This window comes from Dipteris shenzhenensis, chromosome 9, assembly GCF_047967505.1.
Source record: "Dipteris shenzhenensis isolate YYH24624 ecotype China chromosome 9, Dip_SZ_1.0, whole genome shotgun sequence".
Classification (NCBI taxonomy): Eukaryota; Viridiplantae; Streptophyta; class Polypodiopsida; order Gleicheniales; family Dipteridaceae; genus Dipteris; species Dipteris shenzhenensis.
Window position 1 is genome coordinate 15,348,018 of NC_141604.1, and position 24,182 is coordinate 15,372,199.

At 44.3% G+C, this 24,182-nt stretch overlaps 1 protein-coding gene across 2 annotated transcripts in view; it reads left to right on the plus strand.

The window, feature by feature from the left end:
* The window catches only part of LOC147898263 (Translin family protein), a 163,803-nt gene that overhangs the window by 27,989 nt on the left and 111,632 nt on the right, over window positions 1–24,182 (plus strand). For both annotated transcript variants that reach the window (XR_015541519.1, XM_087379078.1), the window contains exon 2: window positions 801–880. Coding sequence is in view for 1 of the 2 variants with exons in the window: in XM_087379078.1 (XP_087235204.1) it covers window positions 801–880 (80 nt within the window). In the remaining variant the exon portion in view is untranslated. The remainder of the gene's footprint in view (window positions 1–800; window positions 881–24,182) is intronic.

Genomic DNA, 24,182 nt, shown 5'->3' on the forward strand with positions numbered 1-24,182 from the left:
AGGGTCAGCATGCAAATGCTTGGCACATTTGCTCCTTGCAAATGTTTGCTTGCAACCTATGCTTTGGATCATCAGTTAGTGGTCTCTTAGAACCACATTGTGACTCCGATAGTGTTGGTTGCATTCAAATTTTTGCACATTTGCACCTTGCAAATGTTTGCTTGCAACCTATGTTTTGGACCATCAGTCAATGGTCTCTTAGAACCACATTGTGACTTTGATCCTGTTGAGGCTAGCCGTCCTTTCTCATTGGCTCATATGATGAAAAATTTCCATTAATTGGCACTAAGCGTATTACAGTTGCTCAGTAAAATTAGTATGGGTAAAGTTGTGGATAGTCATGATCTAGTTATACATGCAATTCTACACGAAATGACTTGAGGTATGGGATAGATTCTGGCCTCCTCATCTACAAGATTTGAGATTTTTTCCACAAACTAGGGTAATCACACATCATTCGTACTCTTGATGCCTGACTTTGGGTTCAATTCTGCAAAAATCTGAATTTGTACGATTGGGTATATTCTAGTCTTACAAAGGTATATTTGATTCCGCAAACATGCACTACTGAATGTGCAATCTGGACATGGCCTGCTGCTGATGCGTGGGCTTCCATCTTCAAATGTTTTTGAGTGATCTTTGTTTCTTTGCAGCCAACTGTTTGGGCACCAATTGAATGTCACAAATAAAAACATATGGTTTTACAAATTGATCAATGGTCTTTGTTTGTATCATATCTGCTCGTGAAGATTTGAATATGCTTCACGGCAAGTGATGTTCTGCTTGTGATTTGCATGCAGGAAAGAAGCCAAGAACAATATTTATTGATAGCCTGTTCCGTGAGCAATTTGAGCAGTATGCTGAGAATTTGACTTCAATGGTAAGCTTTCAACAATGGTGTCCTTATATTGTTTGGTTGTCTTCAGTCTTTCACATTTGGTGATTATTAGACTTCAAGAGACTATGGAAGGTTGCTTCAAAAGGGATTAAAAAGATGCTGTTATTCTTCAAATATTTTGTAAATTTCTGGTACAAAGAGTCAAAGTGGGGAGACACTCAACATACTCAGCGTTTGTCATATGTGTAAGCTTGGACATACAAAATAGTTAAAAATCAGTTTATTTGTAACCAGCCCGTCCAAGCCCACTTATTGATATCTGCCTTCAGAACTATTCCATAAGTCCTGCTGTTGGAGGGGAAATGAGTACATAAGATTACCTTTGTGTTGCATGTCCATGATCTTACTCCCCCCCTCCGATCCCCAACTGTGTTCATGTAGACGCCCATGCCTTAGACACTCTGGTATTAGTGGTTCAGGGTGCCGCCACCAGATCGTTTCCCATGACCCGATTTGCAGCCTGTCCCCTAGTTGGGAAGGTGCCCTAGAACTCATGGTTTGATGATGAGTATGGAGAGATGAGATCTCACCTCATACGTGAGCCAGATTTGGGGCAACCTTATGATGCTTGAGGCCCAATGGATATCACGTCACTTGACATGTCATAAGAGATGGGCTTTTCTTTGTATAGGATAGATGAGGTGATCAGATCTTTCCAATGAGGGGATCCCACTATTGCATGGGGGTCACCCATCTCCATTAGAGATCTTGGCACCTGACACACATATGCGACCTTGCTCTACGACGTTCCTATTCAGGCGTCACTTGATATGTCTTCTCTATCTAGGCCCACCACATCCATCTTGTTCACTGCACAGAATGTGCGAGCTGCACTACCTTGGCTTCACAACTAGAAAGTCCAGGACCATGAGGGATTGAGGACTGAGTATTTTGCACATGGGTAGGAGTTCTTGGATACCAGGATTTGTAGGCCATTCTATGGGCTATCTATAGGTGCCACTTATTCCTTGGTATGTGCCTTGTAGGCCTAGTTATAGTCAGTTAGGACTATTGGTATAGTTAGTACATGTACCACCTAGGTCAGTTAGGACACTTAGTCCAGTTAGGGTATTTAGCCCTAGGGTTTTGTTATGTCGGCTCTCTTTGAGCCTCCACTCTCAGTTGTTGCAGCATTTTCAATATAGCAGCTCGTTTTTGGCTTTCTCCCACTCATTTCTGAGCTTTCATTGCTTGCCATAGCCAACGGTGGTATCAGAGCAAGCTAGGGTCCTCCCCCCCAGCCATTGGCAGCCTCCCCGAGCATTTGTACTCTCATTTGGAGCTGTTTGGCGGCCTGTTTCTCTGCTGTTCTGCACCGATTTCAAGCTGTAACCACACGTGTGGGCATTGAAAGCCATTTTGTATGGTTTTGTCGCCAAAAAAGTCTTTTTGTACCGCCTGCCATAAATGCTCTATTGAGGCTTTGGTTCAGCGTTTCGGAGCTATCAAGGACCTATTGCTGCAGTATGGACCTGTTGCAACTGTACGGAGTAATATTGCTGCAGTACGGACCTGTTACAACTGTATGGGGTAACCCTAACAGGCCGCCCTGCACATTTCGGTGTTAAATGCTGCATATTGGAGCCCTAGCTCAGCCGCCTTGCACACATGGAGCTTCTCCTTTCATTCTGGACCTCTACTCCAACCACTTGGTCATTTGAAGGCTGCTGCTGCACTGTGTGAACTGTACGGGTGCGTTTAAGTTCACACGTGTGGTCCGTACACTTTGTATGGACCTGTACAGCATCATTTATTGCGGTACAGACTGCAGACAGGCGCATTTACAGCACGTACGGACTGCTGTCATTGAATGCTGTGCAGGCGTGTCTTGGGATTTGTGCCATTTTTCTGAAGCATTTAATGCTGCTGTCCTGCTGTACGGAATTGCCAGCAGTGCATTTATTGCCTGTACGGAATTGGCAGCAGGTCTTTACTTCCATACGGTCTCATTCGGCATTTGTTTGAGGTCCTTTCCACCATCGGATTTTGATTTTGGAGCCTGCTAAGGCATTTTTGGAGCAACTCTCTCTGTCTACCTTCGTGTTTGGGCCTTGTCGATGCACTTTGGTGCATTGAAGGTCACACATTTCAGCTTTAGGGACTGGTTACTGCACTCTTGCAGTGAAAGCCTTGAGGCTTGTGCAGTCATTAGTTCTTGCAGTTGAGAGTTGCATCTCTCCTTTGCCTTTCTCCATTGTGGTATTGGTTCTCTATTTGCATCAATGGCTAGCAACAAAGATGACCTTTTTGGCATGCTTGGGGCTGATGACAAGCTTGATGGCACCAATTATCCCATGTGGTCATACATGATGGGACATGTTTTGGTTGCCAAGAATTTATGGCATATTGTTTCAGGTTCTGAGGCCAGGCCTACACGTAATGCCGCTTCTGGTGCTGCACCTACTACCTCGGGTTCTTCTTCAGGTGATGGGTCTTCAAGTGATGGTTCTACTACTACTTCTAGAACCCCTGTAGCTACTGTTACAGGTGCTGTCCCTCCTAGACAGGAGCAGATTAAGTGGGATGGTCGTGATGCCAAAGCACGTGCCTTGATTGCTCTTTCAGTGAAACACGTTATTATCCCTCACAGCCAGTCTTGCAAGACAACTAAGCAAGCATGGGATTAGCTTGCATCTTTGTATCAGGTGTGGAATGAGGCGAGGGTTGCCTATCTCCGCAAGCAGTTGAAAGATTTGAAGCTTGATGAGGGTGGTAACATGGATGCCTATCTCAATAATGTGAAGGATTTGAAAGAGCAATTGGCCAACATTGATGAGATTATGCCTGATTCTCAGCTTGTTTCTAATACCCTTGATGGGTTGCCTGATTCTTATCAAGGCTTTGCTACTACATTGAGGTTGGTTGCAAGGGGTAATGCCAATCATTTCTCATTTGACCAGCTGGTTGCTCTTCTTCTTCTGGAGGAGCAAAGTCACGCGAATCGCAATGCTTCTATGGCTAGTGATCAAGCCTTTGCTGCCCATCAAAACACAAAGGCAAAGGCAAGGTTTCAGTTGGTAAACCCCCTCATTCCCATGCTGATCATTCACATGGTGCTGCTTCTTTAGGAGATAATAAAAAGAAGAAGAGATGTAACTATTGCAGGAAACTTGGGCATGATATTTCTGAATGCAGGAAGCGCATTGCATTTGAAAAGAAGAAGAAAGAGTCTGGTCTTGCAGTATGTGGTTCTTCTAGTGCAGAAGATCGACATGAGTAAGCTAATTTTGCACAAGACCAGCATTGGGATTTCTTGGTTACATGTTAGTATAATCCTGATGTTCATGATGCTTGCATGGTAGTTTCAGATGCTCATGATGCTTGGTTCTTTGATAGTGGTGCTAGCAAGCACATCACTTTCTGCCGGAAGTTATTCAGCTCATTAGAGCATATATCTCAAGGGGGCAGTGCTCATTTCTATTTCGGCCATAGTTACATGTGGCTTTCAGGTTCTTTTTGATGGTGTTAGGTGTACAGTGTATGATGCTACACATGCCTTTACTGGCACATTGACTAGAGGTCTTTATAGACTTGATGCTTATGACATATGTTTGGATGATGATGTTGCACTTGTAGATGCACATGCTTTTGCTCTTGATTCTATCATGGCAGATACCCATTTGTGGCATGAGAGGTTTGGACACCTCAATTATGCATATTCCTTCAAGCATGTTTGTGAATCTTGCTTGCTTGTGCTGCATTTCCCAAGGATGGGAGAGTTGGTGCTTCACGCAAGCTTTATCTGGTTCATAGTGATGTTTGTGGATCCATGAGGGTTGCAGCTCTTGGCGGCTTCTATTATTTTGTCACTTTTATTGATGACTTCACCAAGTACACTTGGATTTTCGCCTTGAAATCCAAATCTAAAGTTTCTTCATGCTTCAAGCACTTTATTGCCTTGGCTGAGAATGAGAGTGGGCTGCACATTGCTCACCTTAATACAAACAAGGGGGGTAAATACATGTCAAAGGAGTTTGCTGTTTTTTCGGCTTCACATGGCTGCTGAGAATGAGAGTGGGCTGCACATTGCTCACCTTAATACAAACAAGGGGGGTAAATACATGTCAAAGGAGTTTGCTGTTTTTTCGGCTTCACATGGCATACATCATCGATGCACGGTGCCTTATACTCAATAGAATCCCGTGACTGAGCGAAAAAATAGGTCAGTGATGGAGATGGCCAGGTGCGTGTTGAAAGGCAAACATTTGCCAAACAAGTTGTGGTTGGATGCGGTCATGTGTGCTAATTACATCTTGAATAGATGTTCCACAAAGGCATTGCAGACTATCACACCTTATGAGGCCGGGTTGTAAGCCTCACATTTCTCACATGAGGACTTTTGGATTCTTAGCTTATGCTCATGTGCCTTCACATACACGCACTAAGTTGGATGATAAAGCTGTCAAGTGCATTTTTATTGGGTATAGCTCAAAGAGCAAGGGCGAGTTGCCAAACACATATACTTGAACTTAAGAGTTTGCAATTAAGTTGGAATTAAGACTTAAACAGCTTAAACACAAAGTGACATCATTGGAAAATGCAATATGATTGAGGGGCCAAGACGGCCCCCCCCCCCCTTATCCAGGCTCACTTTATTCTTGAAAATGCAGATACAAGACCAAGGTGCAATGCACCTTCCAAACTGATGAACTCAGTGAAAACCTAGGACCTAGATACAAGACTCAAGAGCATATGTACAAGGTAGACAACAAAAAGGAGGACTCCAAGCTCAGGTTTCAACTCTTGGCTTGCCCAATCCACAAGGAAGAAGCCTGCAACAATCACCGCTTACATCCAACATTAGAGACAAGCACTAGTTTCTAGAAAGATAGTAGAAACAACATGAAATAGTGCTGTTAATGAGATAAACTTTGACAATACAGGCTCCCTTCGTGACTTGACCCTTTTGTAGATGAAGTCCTTGATGCCTCTGAAGCTACCTTGGGTGAGGAGAGTGTGGAAATGGGGCTGGAATGAGAACAGCTTAGAAAAACAGCCTATAGGCTAGAGAGAGAAAGCTTTTATGGAGTGATAGCTGTAGAGAGAGAGCCAATGCTGATCCCAAGGGAGGAGATGTAAGAGAGGAGCTGCTGCTGTTCCAGAGGTGCACAGAAAGGCAGATTTCTGCAAGGGGAAGGGGCTGGAACAGTAGAGAGAGAAATTCTGCAGTAGAGAGAGAAAGACTGCAGCAGGAGAGAGAACGGGGCTGTGGCTGCTCCAAGCTAGGAGAAGGAGAGAGGATGCTGCTGCTGTTCCAGAAGAGCTGGGAGGGGGCAGATTTTTGGAGAGGAAGGGCTGGAACTGTAGAGAGAGAACGTGCTGCTGTAGAGAGAGAAAGTGCTGCTGAGGTGAGAGAATGGCCTGGGGAGAAGCTGGCTGCACCCAAGGAGCTGCAGAGGTTCTGCTGCATCAACCAAAAGGAGAGAGAAGAAAAGTGACGAATTTTTCATGTAGAGAATGAAGGGGAGAGGCCTTCTTTTATAGGCTCAGCCCCCCCCCCCCCCCCCCCAGGCCTAGAGTGGAAGGTGGACACTTGTCCCAGAGTTTTGGTGGGCTGCAGTCCCAAAGAGGACAGCCCACAACCTGCCCCAAATCTACCAGATTTGGGGCCAAACACTTGGCCTGCATGCCTTGCCACTTGCCATGCATGCTGCCACATGTGTGGGACAGGTGGATTGACCTGCCAGCTCAGATTCCATGTGGCAGTCTGCCACGTGTCAGCTGCCACGTCACTCCCAAAAACCCTAAAATTTCAAAGTTGTCAGAATTTAATTCTGATCGCACCCACGGGTTCCTAACAGCTTAGACTATGTATTGACGTACTCTAAGGTCATAATTGAGCCATACTGAGCTCATTTGTTTGTCGTCTTATCTTGTATCTCCATTACTCTTGGCATGCTGCCAGGCCCACACCCAAAGCTCAGGGAACATTCTCTTGAATGGTTCTTAGGTCGGTATGCAATCTGTGCATTTGATTGGTCCCATGTTTGGGTACTCAGGTGGGGTGTGGTTTCCAGATATCCCTCTCAAAGAGAGGCCATCACTCTTGTGGGTCACTAATGCCCATAACCCCAAGCAAGGGGGTCCACCCTCAAATGCTAGACCTAGTCCCCATTGTCCGTAATTGAACAGTAGGAAAACATTTCATTTCTTAATAAGCATACTATTGAAAAACAAAAAGAAATAGTACCAAGCAAGTGGATACATGTTGAAGCAGGATGACACTTTCATTGGGAGGTACATGAGCTTGATATCAAGACATCTTTCCTTCATGGGCATTTGGAGGAAGAGGTTTATGTCTCCCAACCTCCTAGCTTTGAGGTTGAAGGTTTTGAAAGCAAGGTATGCCGCTTGAAAAAAGCCATTTATGGCTTGAAGTAGGCACCTCGGGCTTGCTATTCTAGGAGTCATACTCATTTGCTCACTCTTGGGCTTCAGAACAGCTCTATAGAGGCTACCCTTTACATCTGCAAGCGTGGGACAGATCTGCTGATTTTAGTCCTTTATGTGGATGGCATGCTTGTGACTGGGACACATGCTCAGCAAATTGCAGATTTTAAGCTTGATTTGCAGAAGACATTTGCTATGTCTGATCTTGGTCTTTTGCACTACTATCTGGGCATCCAATTTGCTAGCCGTGAGGGGGGCATTTTGCTATCACAATCCAAGTACATTGGACAGCTTTTGCAGCGTTTTCAGTTCGAGGATTGCAAGCCAGTATCCACACCATTAGAGCTTGGTTTTTCTCTTCTGAGGATGGCAGCGGTACATGTGATGTCACTCTCTATCAGTAGGCAGTTGGTTGTTTGATTTAATTATGCCATACGAGACGTGATCTACAGTAAGCTGTCTCACAGTTGAGTATATATATGCACAGTCCATCTATGTGCAGCATTGGCATGCTGTGAAGCGTGTTTTCAGATATCTCAAAGGCACTCAGCATTTAGGCCTTCTTTATGGGGCTGATACTTCACTCGTCATGCATGGATTCATTGCTGATTGTTTGGACACTCGTGTGTCACATAGTGGCAACTGTTTTATGCTTGATACTTCATGTGTTTCTTGGTTCAGCAAGAAGCAGAGTACAGTTGGTGTGAAGCTAAGTACAGAGCAGCGTTTACATCTACAGTGGAGTGTGTTTGGCTTCGGATGCTACTTGCAGATCTTTATGCATGTCAGATTGCTCCTACCGTCATCTTCACTGATAGTCAGAGTGCTTTGGCTGTTGCAGGGAATCTTGTTTTCCATGCTCGCACAAAGCATATTGAGGTTCACTATCACTATGTCAGAGAGCGATTATCAGCAGGTGATATTCAGTTGTCTTATGTTCCCATTGAAGACAACTTGGTAGATCTTTTTACGAAGGCTCTACATCAATTTAAGTTTGAGGCTTTTCAGCAAGCTTTAAACTTAGTATCTTTTTTTGTAACTTGATCTGTTGTACTGTGTACAGTCATAGGTTGCTATATCCCTATAAGATGAACATGTGCAACCATGACATTAGATATTTAGGTATCCTGAGCCATGTCTAGGATACTTCAGTCGATACCATGGAGGGGGGTTTGTAGTCCATTCTATGGGCTATCCATAGGTGCCACTTATTCCTTGTTGGTATGTGCCTTGTAGACCTAGTTATAGTTAGTTAGGAGTATTGGTATAGTTAGTACAGGTATCCCCTAGGTCAGTTAGGACACTTAGTTCAGTTAGGGCAGTTAGCCTTAGGGTTTTGTTATGTTGGCTCTCTCTTGAGCCTCCACTCTTTGTTGTTGCAACATTTTCAATATAGCAGCTCGTTTTTTGCTTTCTCCCACTCTGAGCTTTCATTGCTTGCCATAGCTAACACTTGGCTCCGATCTTAGTGCAAGTGTTCGATCATGCTGTTGTGAGAAAGAGGAGAGTAAGAGAGCAAGAGAGCTGAATGTCAATATGCAATAGATAAAAAGTGAGTAATACAAGAAGAGGGAAAGGTTTTGTCTAAGTGACAAAACCTTATCCTTCACTAACCGTAGTTAGTGAACTAACTGTGGTTAGGGGGAAAAACCTCTAAAGAGGAAAAAGTGTCCCTAACCTACTTATTACATTACATTGGTCACTGCTAGAATATAATAATAATTTTAACAGCCCCTTGCAGTGCCAATGTCATGTACAAGGAAATGATCAATCACCAAAAGGAGATAAGTTCAGGGCACTGCGAAATGCCTCAAAGTTTTCACGTGGAAGTGCTTTGGTGAAGATGTTTGCAACATTGTCATGTGTTGACACATAGATCATACTGATCTCTCCTGCATGCAACTTCTCTTTGACATAGTGATAGTGAACCTTAATGTGCTTCGTGCGAGCATGAAACACAGGATTCTTTGCTGCTGCTATAGCACTCTGACTATTAGTGAGAATCGGAGAAGGACCCTTCAATGAAAGATGAAGATCAACAAACAAACGACGCAGCCAAACACATTCAACTGTCGCTGTGAAAGCTGCCCTGTACTCAGCTTCACATGAGGAGGCAGCCACTGTAGATTGTTTCTTGCTCAACCAAGAAATGCAAGCATGTCCTAGAAAGAAACAAGTCCCACTGGTGGACTGCCTAGTATCATAGTCTCCAGCCTAATTTGAGTCACTGTAAGCATGCATCTGCAAGTCACCCCCCCTGGGAAACATCAAGCCAAAAGACTTTGTACCTGGCAAGTAACAGAAGATGCGTTTTACAGCCTGTCAATGCATAATCTTTGGGCTGTGCATATACCTGCTCACCTAAGAAACTGAAAAGTGAATATTAGGTCGTGTATTGCAGAGATAAATGAGGCATCCAACAGCCTGGCTATAGAGTGTGACATCAATTGATTCACCTGCATCATGCATTGTAAGCTTCAGCCCCGGCTCCATGGGAGTGGACATAGGCTTGCAATCATGCATGTTGAATCTGTCCAAGAGCTTTTGAACATACTTGGACTGAGACATAACAATGTCACGTTTCTCTTGAATAAACTGGATCCCCAAAAAGAAATGTAACAAGCCTAAGTCTAACATATCAAATGTAGCTTTCAATTGGACTTTGAAATCTGCAATTACTTCGTCATTTGATCCGGTGAGCAGCATGTCATCTAAATAAAGAATGATGACCAAAATATCCCCCCCATTCTTCTTGATGCAGAGGGTGCTCTCAGTTGGACTATTGTGCAGCCCCTTGCTGGTTAGAAAGGCATCAATTTTGGCATACCATGCACGTGGGGCTTGTTTCAGCCTATACAAAGCTTTAGTCAGCTTGCATACCTGATGTGCATTTCCTGAAATTACAAAGCCCAGAGGTTGTTTTAAACCTCTTCCAACAAGTCTCCATGAAGGAAAGCTGTTTTAATGTCCAACTGATGAACATTCCATTCAAAATTTGCAGCCATTGCTATAACTGACCTGATGGTGGTCATTCTGGACGTAGGAGCAAAAGTCTCCTCATAATCTATGCCCTTTTTCTGAGCATATCCTTTTGCAACCAGCCTTGCCTTGTACCGATCAATGGACCCATCTGGCTTTCTTTTGACTTTGAAAACCCAACGTGTACTTAAGGCATTCTTACCTGGTGGCAAATCCACGACATCCCAAGTTTGATTTTTATGAATGGACTGCAATTCATCGTGCATGGCATTCATCCAATGCACATTATCCTTTGCTCTTTCAAATGTCTCAGGCTCCTCCTCATCAAGAAGAGTACCTGCATAAGCTGATTCAACTGAAAGAGCCCCCCTATGTGCCTTACTGCACTACGAGTCTTGCCAAGCAATGGAGCCTCAAGCTTACTCTCCCTGAGAGTTTGAAGCAACCAATGCGGGACTGTTTTGGCTGCCTGTATCTCTTGAATTTCTTGCCTGACAACTTCATCCACACCCTGAGGTTGTACTTATTCAGCTGGGGGCTGAATCTGTACATGTGGATCCGGCGGAGGTGGTTGTAAATTCTGAGTTTCAGCGGGGGAACCAAGTGCTATAGGAAGCATCCCCTCAAATACATCATCTGAAGAGGCTGGAATCTGAAATTCAGCTTGTGTATGTGCATAATTTTTAGAGAATATAACATCTCTACTAACAAAAATCTTGCGTGGAGCAGGATTGTAGATACGATAGCCTTTGCTTTGTGAACTATATCCCACAAAAATGCATTTGAGTGCCTTATCTGACAACTTGTGTTTGAACTCCATAGGCATGTGGGCATATGCAACACAACCAAAAACTCTGAAATGGTCCACTAAAGGCTTTCTCCCATGCCATGCCTCATAGGGAGTGATTGTCTTCAAAGCCTTTGTAGGAGCTTGATTTAAAATATAGCTGGCACACATGAGGCCTTCCAGCCAAAACCTGTGAGGCAAGTTCTTACTTGTGAGCATGCATCTGTCCATTTCCATGGCGGTGCGATTCTTCCGCTCAGCTTTGCCATTCTGTTGAGGTGTAAGCCTCACTGTAAGCTGATGCATGATGTCTTTTTCTTTAAAAAATGTCTCAAATTCATGAGACATATACTCCCCCCCTCGATCTGTTTGAAGTGTCTGCTCCTTGAGACCTGTCTCATTCTCAACCATAGCCACAAAGTGTTTGAAATGCATAAACACTTCTGATTTTGCCTTGAGACCATAGACCCAAGTGTAGTTGGTAAAGTCATCTATGAATGTAACAATAACCCCCAAAAGCAGGTGTCCTCCGCAGACATCATTGTGAATAAGCTCTAATTTCCGTGTAGCTTTCACTGCACCATCCTTTTTGAAGGGAAGTCTATGCATTTTGCCAAGAATGTAGCCTTCACATGCATGAGGAGGAGGCGACTCCAAGGGAGGCAATGCATCAACCATTTCATGCCTCTGAAGTGTCATTAATGCCATAGCTCATGTGCCCATACCTGGCATGCCATAACTCCGCATTCTGCATCGCAGCAGTGGGAGTGCTAACTGATAATGCAAGATGGGATCTTTTTTCATATAGATCAAGCTGAAAAAGACCTTGATACAAAGTGCCAGACAACATCAAAGCATAGTCATTTTCTGTCTTTGACTGCACACTTGTCATCATAAAAAACAACATGAAATCCTTCTCTATTGAGTGAGGACACTGAAAGCAAATTCTTCTTTATCCTTGGCACATAGAGGACATCTGAAATTCTGAAATTTGTGCCATCAGTGGATGTGAGAATAATGTCTCCTACTCCACACACTGAATAAGAAGAATTATTCGCACAAGTTACCTTCTTCTTGGTGGGTGAAGAATGCAGAGTTACAAACAGACTCTTCTTGGAAGTGATGTGCTTTGAAGCACCACTGTCAAAATACCAAGTATGAAGTGTCTCATCAATACTAAAGGAGCATTCATCTTTTGAAGAATGGTAACTGCAAGTCAAGAAAGCATATGGGTCATCATCATTAGTAGCTGTAATATCAGAACTACCCACTGAAAAATCTGAAGTGCAAGACAGAAAGGCATAGTGCTCTTCAACAAAGTTGGCTGCAACATCTCCTCCATCATGAGAATGTGGAACTAATGCATCTGACACAGCCATACTGGAATCCCTTTTCTTCTCTTTGGCTATGCGCTTCTTGCATTCTCCAATATAATGACCTGGCTTCTTGCAATAATGACAGATGCCTTTCTTTTTCTGCTTATTTGTATCACCCTTTGCCTTATAAGAAGGCTGTCGAGAATCAGCTTTATGCTAATGTGTGGGCTGATTGGCATGTGGCTTTTGCTGCCCGTTACCCTTGGGCTTGAATTTTGAGAGCATAGCATGCTCGCCAGCCCGGGTTGCCATATTTCTACGAGTTTGTTCCTCCTATAATAGAAGTCCTACCAACTCGTGAAAGGAGAGAGGATTGCTGCCCCCCCTCAATGACAAATTCAGCAAGGTGTGGAAACCGAGATAGGACTCATGAAGAGAGTTCAGAGTGGTGGTGATCATCTTTGAATCCGGAATTACTTCATCAATATTCAGCAATTGTTCGCTGAGGTCCTAAAGCTTTGTGAGGTGAGAATTCATGGAATCTCCCTCCTCCATATGTGTATGGGAAAGTTCTCGCTTAAGAAAGGAAACCCTGGCATTATTTCTTGCTGCAAACATACTCTCTAGTATCTCCCAAGCTGCCATAGATGTCTTGCATGACCGAATATGAGGTATAATGAACCTCTTGACAGAAAGAGAAATTATTGAAAGAGCTTGTTCGTCTCTAGAGTCCCATCTTTTTGGCTCTGCTGTGGGAGCTCCTGGAGTGGCTGCTCCAACCACCTGTGCTGTATTTGTACCTCTACCCCTGCCTCCAGCTGTAGGAGTGACAGGTGTAGTCACTGTATCTGGTCTTTTTTCATCTCCATTGACATAATCCCAAAGATGTCTGCCAACCAACATATTGTGAACCATGAAACTCCATAGGGAGTAGTTGGTGCCATCCAACTTATCCTCCTGTGTGAGAACCCCGAACACCTCATTTGAGTTGTTTTGAGCCAATTTTCAAGATAATCTAAAAAATACAGCAGACTGACCAAGTGAAATCCCTTCCTAGGATATAAAATGCACAAGTAAAATCTGCAAAGAAAAATCTGCCCACAGTGACAAATAGTGTCACAGCTTGTCAAAGGCTCAGAATGCACTTCGAGATCAGCCAGCGATCTCTATGGATGAGGATCTCACACCTCTACAGGTTGAGGAGAGGCGCTCTTTGCTGCAGCAGCGGGATCAGGCCCGAAAGGAGGGGAAGTGGGCAGTGGTACGAGAGGGACGACTTCTTACAGGCCCCTGTAGGACACCTGCCCCCTCCCCTACATAGGGAAGCGGGGCCTATGAGACTTAGATATCCGAGACCCTGTCCTGCACCATTTGGAACTGTAATGGTACCTTATGGTCAGAACCAGGGAACTTCTCGGAATCCTATACAGGCCACGACATAGTCGTCTATACAGAGACACATCAGAGTCCAGAGCACCCTCTCCCAATAGTCAGCGGATATACATGGGAGTCTGCCTACAGAGATGAGACGAGGGGTACAGGAGGAGTTCGAGGTTCAGGTGGAGTTGCAGTCCTTTTCAGATCCACACTTCGGGGGATCATTTCAGTAGAGCAGAGAGATATACATTCCAGATTTCTTTGGATCCGGATACGACACATGGATAGCCAGGATCTGTTTGTCGCAGTTTGCTACTTCCCTCCGGAGACCTCCCACTTTGCCAGAGATATTCGAGGTGATGATGAGACATCCCCATTTGCTGCCCTTTATCAGTCCATCGTTGACTTTTCTAGCCGCGGCGAAGTCCTTCTAGTGGGGGACTTCAACGCGAGGACAAGGACCCGTCAGGTACCACTTCTTGATTACAGAGATGATTCCACTCTACTGGCAGATGTTGACCTTGAGGAGGCAGGTATGCTACGGGTTTCGGCTGACAAGCGAGGTCCACTTTCATCCTATGGGCAGGCCCTATTAGACCTGGGCAGAATACATGATCTCAGTATCTATAATGGTCTTGACAGATGGCCCGCGACAGATGGCCCGCTTCAGGTGGTTTCACATGCTTTCCACATGGGGGGGGCTCCAGTGTTGTTGATTACATCATGGGATCCCTTGTCTTCACATCTCGCATTACTGACTTCACTGTAGCACCTCTCCCCCCAAGGGCTGATCACACATACCTTTTCTTTCGCATCTCCACCTCCCTTCGCACAGCACCTTCCACCCCACTCAGGGCTTACTCCACCTACCACGATATACGCTTTGATTGGGATCACTCACCTTCTTACTCTGGCCGTCTGTACATACTTCTCGCTTATATTGACTTCATACCCCTTTTAGAGGATCGTGCTGCCCTTGTTACCCGCTCACTACACGAGGCTGCCATTCACGCCTTTTCCCACACCACCCGCTCCACCCGCCCACCACTCCTTGGAACCGTACCCTGTAATAGTTGGTACGATGATGAGTGTAAGGCCTTACGTCGTCAACTCAGAGTCAACTCAGATTCGAAACCAAAAACAGTCTTCCGAGCGCACCAGATAAGCTACGTGAATACCGTAGACTGGTACGAAGGAAGAAACTAGACTTCGTTTGTCGAAACGAGGAGGAGCTACTGAACATTTTGTTTGGTAATAACTCTAAGGACTTCTGGCCGAGATTTCTAGAAGGACAGTCCCCTCCGCCACTCACTGACACCCAGATCTGGTTTGATTATGCACGCACACTTTATGACATCCCAAATCAGCTAGTCCCTAGCCTCTCACACATGCCTCGTCTCACATCTTGCACCCTCTTTACTAGAGGAGGGGTAAAGGATGCTGTAATGAAACTTCATAATGGTCGAGCGAAGGATCATGAGGGACTATGTACTGAGTTCATTGCATATGGGATTAACCTCCTAGCCCCGATCTTAGCAAAGCTTTTTAATGAAGCGGTTTGTTTGGGATTTCCAAGGGGGCAGAACTTGTAAATAGACCTCCCTATAGAATGAGTTTTACTGAAGACGCGGAGGTGCGCAGACAACTGGGAGAATACCTCAAGTTGGGGCAGATTCAACCAAGTTTCTCACCTTTTGCTTCACCAGTGATATTAAAGAAGAAAAAGGATGATACATTTCGCCTCTGTATAGATTATAGAGCATTGAATAATATCACTGATAAGCACAGGTATTGATGGCTCGGATTGATGATTTGCTAGATGCATTACATGGAGCCGTGATTTTCAGTAAGATAGATCTTAAGTGTGGCTACCATCAGATCCGGATTAAAGCCGAGGATGTACATAAAACCGCTTTTAGAAGCAGGTTTGGTCATTATGAGTTTTTGGTAATGCCTTTGGACTTACCAATGCTCCGGCTATATTCGTCATGTTTATGAACGATTTACTACGTCCGTATATCGGGAAGTTTGTAGTATATTTTATTAACGATATCCTGATATTCAGTAAAAGTATTACTGAGCATCGTGAACTCTTAAGAGTAGTGTTCAGTACTTTGAGGAAAGCCAGTCTTTATGTAAATAAAAAGAAAACTATACTGTGTATGGTTAGGCTTGAATATTTAGGATTCATAATTACTCCAGAGGGGTAAGAAATGGATCCAAAGAAAGTGGCTGTGATACTAACTTGGCCAATCCCTTAGAGTCTGACCGCGTTGCGATCATTCTTGGGATTTGTCCAGTTTTATAGAAGGCATATCAAAGGATATTCCGAAATAGTATTGCCATTGACTGATCTGACCTCAGATAAAGTACCTTTTATATGGGGATAGAATCAACAAGAAAGTTTTAACACCATAAAACAAGCTGTGGTCACAGGACCGGTGTTAAAAAAAGTTGATCCCCAGAAACCGTTGTTCTTGGAAACCGATGCAAGTGGCATTGCGGTAGGAGCAGTTCTCCTTCAAGAGGGAAGGCCAGTAGCCTTTGAAAGCAAGAAGCTTTCTCCCTCTCAAAGGAATTGGCCAACTCATGAATTGGAGTTGTATGCTCTTATCCATGCTTTAAAAACATGGAGGCATTATTTGTATGGTTCAGAGTTTTATGTGGATGTGGATCATGATACTCTGAAACATTTTTATAATGACTTGAGCGGCCGCCAAGCTAGGTGGGTAGAGCTCATGTAGGAGTTTAATTTAACGATTCGGTACCGAAGAGGAAAAGATAACAAGGTTGCTAATGCGTTGTCTCGCATTATGCACAACCTGAGTTTCACGGTATTAGAGAGTGCTCTAATGATCGAGATTAGAGAAACTCAAAAGGTGGACGAGTTTGTCCAGGGCTTATGGCCTAAAGCTCATGTGTTAAAACACGAGAAAAACGAAAAGGATGACGTGGCATCTAGAAAAGGCCAGACTTATGGAAGATATACTATAAGGGATGGTATGCTGAAAGAAATGGCAAGGTTGTAGTATCCAGTCAGAATGTCTCAGGTAGAGAGTCATTCGACAGTGCCATGATAGCCCGTGTGCGGAACATCCAGGAGTCGAGAAGACCTATGATCTCGTGAAGTAAGATTTCTTTTGGCCAAAGATGAAAAAGCATATTCATGAATATGTGACACGGTGTTTTTCGTGTCAGGTAAGCAAGGCCGAGCGGGTGAAGTCACCCGGACTTTTACAGCCCTTGGAAATACCACTGAGTAAGTGGGAGAGCATTTCCATGGACTTTATTGTAGGGCTGCCTACGACACAGGGAGGGTATGATTCTATCCTTGTGGTGGTTGATCGTCTAACCAAGATGGCTCACTTCATTCCGACTAGAGAGTCTTTTAGTGTCCCGCAAGTAGCGGATTTGTTTATTAGACATATATTTCGTTTGCATGGATTGCCTAGGTCCATAGTGTCAGACAGAGATGTTAGATTTACCGGTCATTTTTGGACCGCGGTATTTGAAACACTAAGGACTGAGTTGGGAATGAGTAGTGGGGATCATCTTGAGACGGATAGTTGGAGTACCTCAGAAAGTACCTAGTGCCGCGAACTTTGTGATTCAGATGTGGGAGATGCTAGCACTTGCGAGAGCTAATATCCGCCAGGCTATGGATAGAGCCAAGGTGTATGCGGATGAAAACCGGTCTATAAGAGTATTTAAGGAAGGAGAAAAAGTTTTTCTTAGAGTTCCTTCGCACTCAAAGTCGTTGACTTCAGGAGAGTGTGCTAAGTTATTACCTCGATACTGTGGGCCGTGGTTAATTCTAAAGAGAATAGGCAAGGTAGCCTATAAATTAGAATTCCCACAAGGGTGTAAGGTGCACCCGGTTTTTCATGTTTTGCGCTTAAAGAAATTTTTACATACAGGTGACTCACTAATCGAAGGTGTGGTTTCGTTTCAGGAGATAGAGGATAATGCGAGGCGCAAACCAACAAGAATCCTGGACCGAGGAACAATGCAAATATGAAATTGGAAGATACCCACGGTGTTGGTTGCATGGCATGGTCAGCCTCTATCCGAAGCTACCTGGGAATCCGTATACCAGTTACGGAGAGTGTTTCCAGACTTTATCATCGAGGATGCTGATGTCTGAAGAGGGAAGGAATGTTATGCTCTAGCCGAGGTAGCATGACCTCGGAAGAATCAGTCGACTTTTCCTTAAAGGATCTATGTTTGTAATTATTTGTTTGCGCTTCATGTAAATGATTGGGAGGGAATTAATGTCAAGGTCCTAGGTGAGGGTTGATAGCACCAGACTAGGTGGATCTAAGGCTAAGGGCCTAATGCAAGAAATGTGCCTAGGGGCAAAGGATTTTAATGCATCCCAAGAGAGGGGTTAAATGTTGCATTAGGAAGGCCCTGTGATGATGACATGTTGCATCTAGATCCATCTAGGGAGATGGGGCTTGTTGAAGCTAGAGAGAGAAGAGAATGGGATTTTTCACGTATGTTTCTGATCTGGAATTCTTTGTCAGCTCGAAAGCTTCAACAGGATTTGGCTGGGTGGATTAACTTCGGTGCTGCTCTCGTGATCTACAGATGGAATAGTTGTATTGTGTGTTACAATAGGGAGATCCTTATTATCATATAAAATACATTTTTAAAACCCGTTTCTAGACCAAACGCCTGGCAAAATCTAGAAACGTTTCTTGTCACACTGCCCATGAGCCCATATGATTAGGAGAACCTCGAAGATGCAGATCCAGGAGACATGATCTGGGGGGTGACAAGCTTATATGAGTCATATAGGGGGAGAGAGATTGGATGCCCCCTCTCACTGACACTCTTTGGGATCTAAATTGATGAGATCATGACTTTCATTGATCACCTAGGAGGGGAGGGATCCTTGCTTGCTGATTTGATGATATAGATATTGTTGTACGTGGATGACATAGTCCTCATATTCTCTTCAGTGGCAGGTGTACAGAGAAACCTAGAACTCCCAGAGGTGTTTTGCAGGGAGAGGGACCTGGCAGTCAACCTTGGCAAGACCAAGTTTATGATCTTCAACGCCTCATGGGTAGTAGTACTTTATCGACATAGCTTCACTTATTGAGGGGAGTTGGTGGAGATCGTACAGTCATACACCTATCTAGGGGCAGTCTTCATGGAGCCAGTTTTCACGATGAATTTGTAGGCTATCTCATGGGCGATCCATAGATGCCACTTATACCTTGGTATGAGCCTTGTAGGCCTAGTTATAGTACTATTGGTACAGTTAGTTTATGTACCATCTAGGTCAGTTAGGACACTTAGTCCAGTTAGGGGAGTTAGCCCTAGGGTTTTGTTATGTTGGCTCTCCCTTGAGCCTCCACACTTTAGTTTTGCAGCAATCTATTACAGCATCTCGTTTTTCTCCATTGTGCTTCCATTTTTGAGCTTCCATTGCTTCCAACACCCAACAGTGGTATCAGAGCACTTCGGGAAATCATTCCCTCAGCCATTGACAGCTTTCCCAAACTGTTTGGCAGCCTCTAGAGCTCTCATTCTTGCTGGTCTTGTTGGTTTTCACACTCCCACGAGTGTTTGAGACCTTTCCAAGCACTTCTGTCGCGCAAAACCTCATTTTGTCGCGAGAAGACCGCATTTTGAGCAACTCTCGCGAAGGGAACTGTTTTTCAGTGCATTTTCCAGCCGGCTGCAGCAAAAAACGACCACACGCGAGCATTTACAGCATCTGTAAGGAATTCCGAACCTTTTAAAAAAAAGTATACATGCGTTAGAAATTGTACGGAAATCTGTGCATGCGTCAGAAATTGTATGGAAATCTGTACATCTGTCAGAAAATTCCGTACTTCTGTCTGGTTTGTCAGAATTTCAGTACATTCACTGTAGTACGGGCTGCCTCGGGGTGCGCACCAGTCATTTCTCAGATTTTCCAGCATTTTGGAGCTATCTCGAGCTACGTGCCAGCATTTTGGAGCTGCCTCGAGATGTGTGCCAGCATTCTGAAGCTGCCTCGAGTTGCGTGTCGGCGTTTGGAGCCATCTGGAGTTGCTGAATTGATCCAGAGACTTTTCTTTGAGCCCTTCCCTCCTCATTTGGCATCCCTTTGCCTCGGGTTGCGAGCTTCTCTCCATTGGATCTCTTTCTCTCCATTTTTACGTGCTCTCCTCCTCGTGGGAGCACTTCTTTTGCTGTAATTCTCATTTCCAGCCCTCATTTGCTCGCTTTTAGAGCCCGTCACTGCTGTTCATCATTGGGTAAGCCGTTGTTGCATTGGCTTTTTTCCAATTTCTGCTTCATTTGCATTTTGAAAAGGCCCCGTGTTGCCTTGGAAGGCTTCGTGTTGCTTTTGGGGATTTTTCTTGGAACAGGTACTTCTTGGGACAGCAGAGTCTTTTGCAGACATAAGCTTTGAAGCTTGGGCAGTTTTTTTGGCACTTGATTCTGAGGGGTTGCCTCTCTCTCATTGTATTGTATTGTATTGCGTAGCACTTAGATGATATTCGACGATGCCTCTTCTTTGTGGCACGTTGATTTTGTGCTATCTTGTACGCAGAGTTCTTGATGTCCCATGGGCCCATTTTGGCCTTTAGTGGACAATAATACACTTTCTTTCTTTCTTTCTTCATTTGCTTTGCCAGTTGGTGCATTTGCCTTGTATTTCAGCATCATGTCTGGTGGCAAAGATAATTTGTTTGGGCTGATTGGGGCCGATGACAAGCTTGATGGCACCAATTACCCCATGTGGTCATACATGATGGGATATGCCAAGAATCTATGGCATATTGTTTCAGGTTCTGAGGCTAGGCCTACATGCACTGTTACTGGTGCTACACCTGCAGTCTCTGCTTCTTCAAGTGATGGGGTCTTCAGGTGATGGTTCTACTGCTACAGCCAGGACTCCTACACCTCCTGCTTCAGGTGCTTTGCCTCCTTCACAGGAGCAAATTCAGTGGGATGATCGTGATGCCAAAGCACATGCCTTGATTGCTCTTTCAGTGAAACGGGTTATTATCCCTCATATTCGGTCTTGCAAGACAACTAAGCAAGCATGGGATCAGCTTGCATCTTTGTATCACGTGCGGAATGAGGCGAGGGTTGCCTATCTCCGCAGGCAGTTGAAAGATTTAAAGCTTAATGAGGGTGGTAACATGGATGCCTATCTCACTACTGTGAAGGATTTGAAAGAGCAGTTGGCCAACATTGATGAGATTATGCATGATTCTCAGCTTGTTTCTAATACCCTTGATGGGTTGCTTGATTCATATCAAGGCTTTGCTACTACATTGAGGTTGGTTGTAGGGTCCTTTGAGTTGACTCCCACGTGTATCCTGTCACTGTGGGCAGCCCTCTCTCTGAGCTCTCATGTGTCTCAGTGTAGAAAATAATGTCTTTATCAGTATGTCTCTGAAAAGCCACCTGGATTGGACCAGAGGGTGCCATTACAATTCGAAACAGCCATATTCAACATGTCCTGTGTCTTTGTCTCAGAGGCCTGACACCATCATACGGTATCTCCTCCACCTCTTTCTGCCCTTTCTCGAATGATTACCTTACTATCTTGATTACTGCCCATTTCCCTTCCTCCCTTGCAGCCAGCGCTCGAGTCATCCCCTTCCTTCTGTGATCTTGTTGTAAGAGCGTGAGATCATCATCCAAGTATGTTCTAGTCCCCTTCAAATCTGCCCTCATACTTATGAAGGTAGACTGGTCTGCTAGTGTCCGAGATCTCACAATCATACGTCTCGTTGGTGCATCATCCTTTCCCACCCTCCAAGCTGCCTTGAAGGTAAGATTGACCCCCATCTTAGTGATCAAAGCTTCAGCATCCACCATTGCAGTAACTGTGAGGCCTCTAATGAGAACATTTAGCGCTTTACTATTTCTTCTCTTCTCTTCCTCTAAGGCATCGGAAATAAACTCTTTCTTTGTTGGGGCTGCTTTGCCCTTAGTGACCACTTCTCTCCATTCTTTCATCTCAGCCTTCCCTATGTCTATCTGTTTAGAAAACTCCTCATGTTTCTGTTGGATTGTCATACGTAGGGCAGCCATCTCTTTCTTTAGGGTTTCATTTTCTGTTTTCAGCATATTGAGCTCCTTATTAAGAGGTGGTTGGACCTCCCACTCTTCAAGCGGAGTGCGGGCTTTCGGTAGTTCATTTTTGTCCTTGAGCTTGGCAATCTGCCTTCATCTCTAGAATGTTTTCATATTGGAAAGAAATTCTTTCTCATCTCAAATGGCATGGTTGTGACTCGCTTGATGGAAATTCCTTGTGTGCTAAGACTTTGCATCGGTCAAAGGTGCTATATCGTCCCCTTGCCTTGCAAGAACTAGGCGCTCTTACTCTATTTCATCCAAAGGGATTTAGTTGGTGGGTGATGTGATTCATGTAGATGGTACTTTATTATCTTTTCCATGAGCAGCCAAGCAGTATGGTTTGGGGATGCATTATTGTAATCGGACCAAAACCCTAAAATGAATATATAATCTGCTTTGAAACCCTAGAATGAATCACTTCCGGTAGAAACGCAGGCTGGATCTTCAATTTGCAGCAGATAATCACCAAGATAGATTTTGAATTTCATAGATAATAAGGAAAAATAGCATTTGATAACTTCATGTAATGGGGAGCAGTAGCATATTTCTTATGGGAAACAAAACAAACTGAGAGAGGTGGAGAAAGAATAGAGAACACACACACTAGGGCCCATAAATGAGGGCTGGACCCCCTCGAAGGTCTTTATTGCAATAAAATAAGCTTTGTACATCTGGCTCATAAAAGAGCATTATGTTGAGTACAACTCTTGAATTGAATCTAGGAGCACGGAGGCTCTTCCTTTATAGACTTAGCCTGGCAAAATGGTAGACTTGCTTTTCTAAAGCTACTTACACAAAAGCTGAGCTTTCTTGTTTTTAGCCCTTCTTTTTAGAATCGTTGGGCCCTTCTTAATGGTGCCATCTCCTTGGTGCTTTTTTTTTTCCCTCAAAAAGATTACTTCATTAAGTATGAATTAAAACTGCAAGAGCAAGCTCGTGGGACATGCTTTTTGGCACTTATTTCATCATTTGTGAGCCTTTTTGCACTCTTCCGAGTCCTAGACAATCACCAAGACTTTAACCCATTAAAGGTCAGCGAAATGCATGCATTCCTAGTTCTTGGACGAATCTTAGTCCCTTGTGGGCATCCCCACAGTTCTCTTTTACCATTGCAAAGACAAAGTAAGAACAACAAAACTTATTCTAGTTAACCAAAGTTAAATTTCTTTGACCGTAGTCAATCTAATAATGACTCCTCTTTATTTCTTGAGAGAAATACCAATTGGTGACAATTATCTACACCTTTGGCATTATCTTTCTCGGATGCTTCAATGTTTCTTTCCGATACCAAAGCTAGAGCTTTCTTATCATCTTACGGATTGGGCTCTACACCACCAAGGTTCTGGCACTTGTCCATTATTGTAGGCTAATGTCTCAATGGCCAGTTTGTAGAAGGTTTTGATGCCTCCGCCTTGGATTTCAGTTAGGGCAAATCAGATTTGATATATGAATCGTAATGCCAAGTGGTGGTGCAAAAGACTGCGGCAGCTTTGGAGTTGCAAGCTTTCTCTTTGCCAAAAGGTTTTTCTATGGCGGGTGATGCTTGGGGTTATTCCATTTGGCCAACTCCTAGACATAGACATATTGCCTCTACTGTTTGTCACAAATGGCTGGCTCCAAGGGATAGTTGAGGTAAAGACCAATGGGAATGACCATACTGGTGTGGAAGTCATCATTGATGTGAAAAATGTTGATCGAAAAGGCATTCCGACCATGTTTCAGTTCTACGGCTAGATTGGTGGGTAGAAGGGGCCTCATCCTTGCAAATTCAGGTAGTTCAGAGGATATTATCTCCACCAAAGCTGCCAAGCAGGCCAGGCTGTCTATCACCCTTGATTGATTCCATTGCCTTGCATGGGGCATTCATTGGATAGCAGACAGAGAGCAACATGGAAATTACTTCAGCCACTCTGAAGATTTCGGGGTGGGCAGAGTATGGGCCACTCAGGGTCGCACCTACTTAGGGAGCATCATTTTGGGAGCACGATGGTGGCACCAATTTAAAGTTTGACTGGACTACCAGAATATGGGGCTTGGACCTCAAAATCCCAAGCCATGGGGGTAAGTTCATTCCTTGGCTCAAGGATACTCTTCCCTTTGATTTCAGCAGTTCAGATGGCTCGAGAGATCTGCCAAGGAGGTGAAGTGCACATGGTTTATGTCAACTTTACCACTACAGCCACTCTAGTTAGGACTCCCCAGAAGGAAGCATTACTACAGCAATACCAGGACATTTTTCTCATGCAAGTCTCCACTGCATTGAGCTGATTCCTCGATCATCTCCCCCCCAGCAAGCATCCTTACTGTCTCAGCAAGAAGATGGAGGAGGAGCTTGAGATGA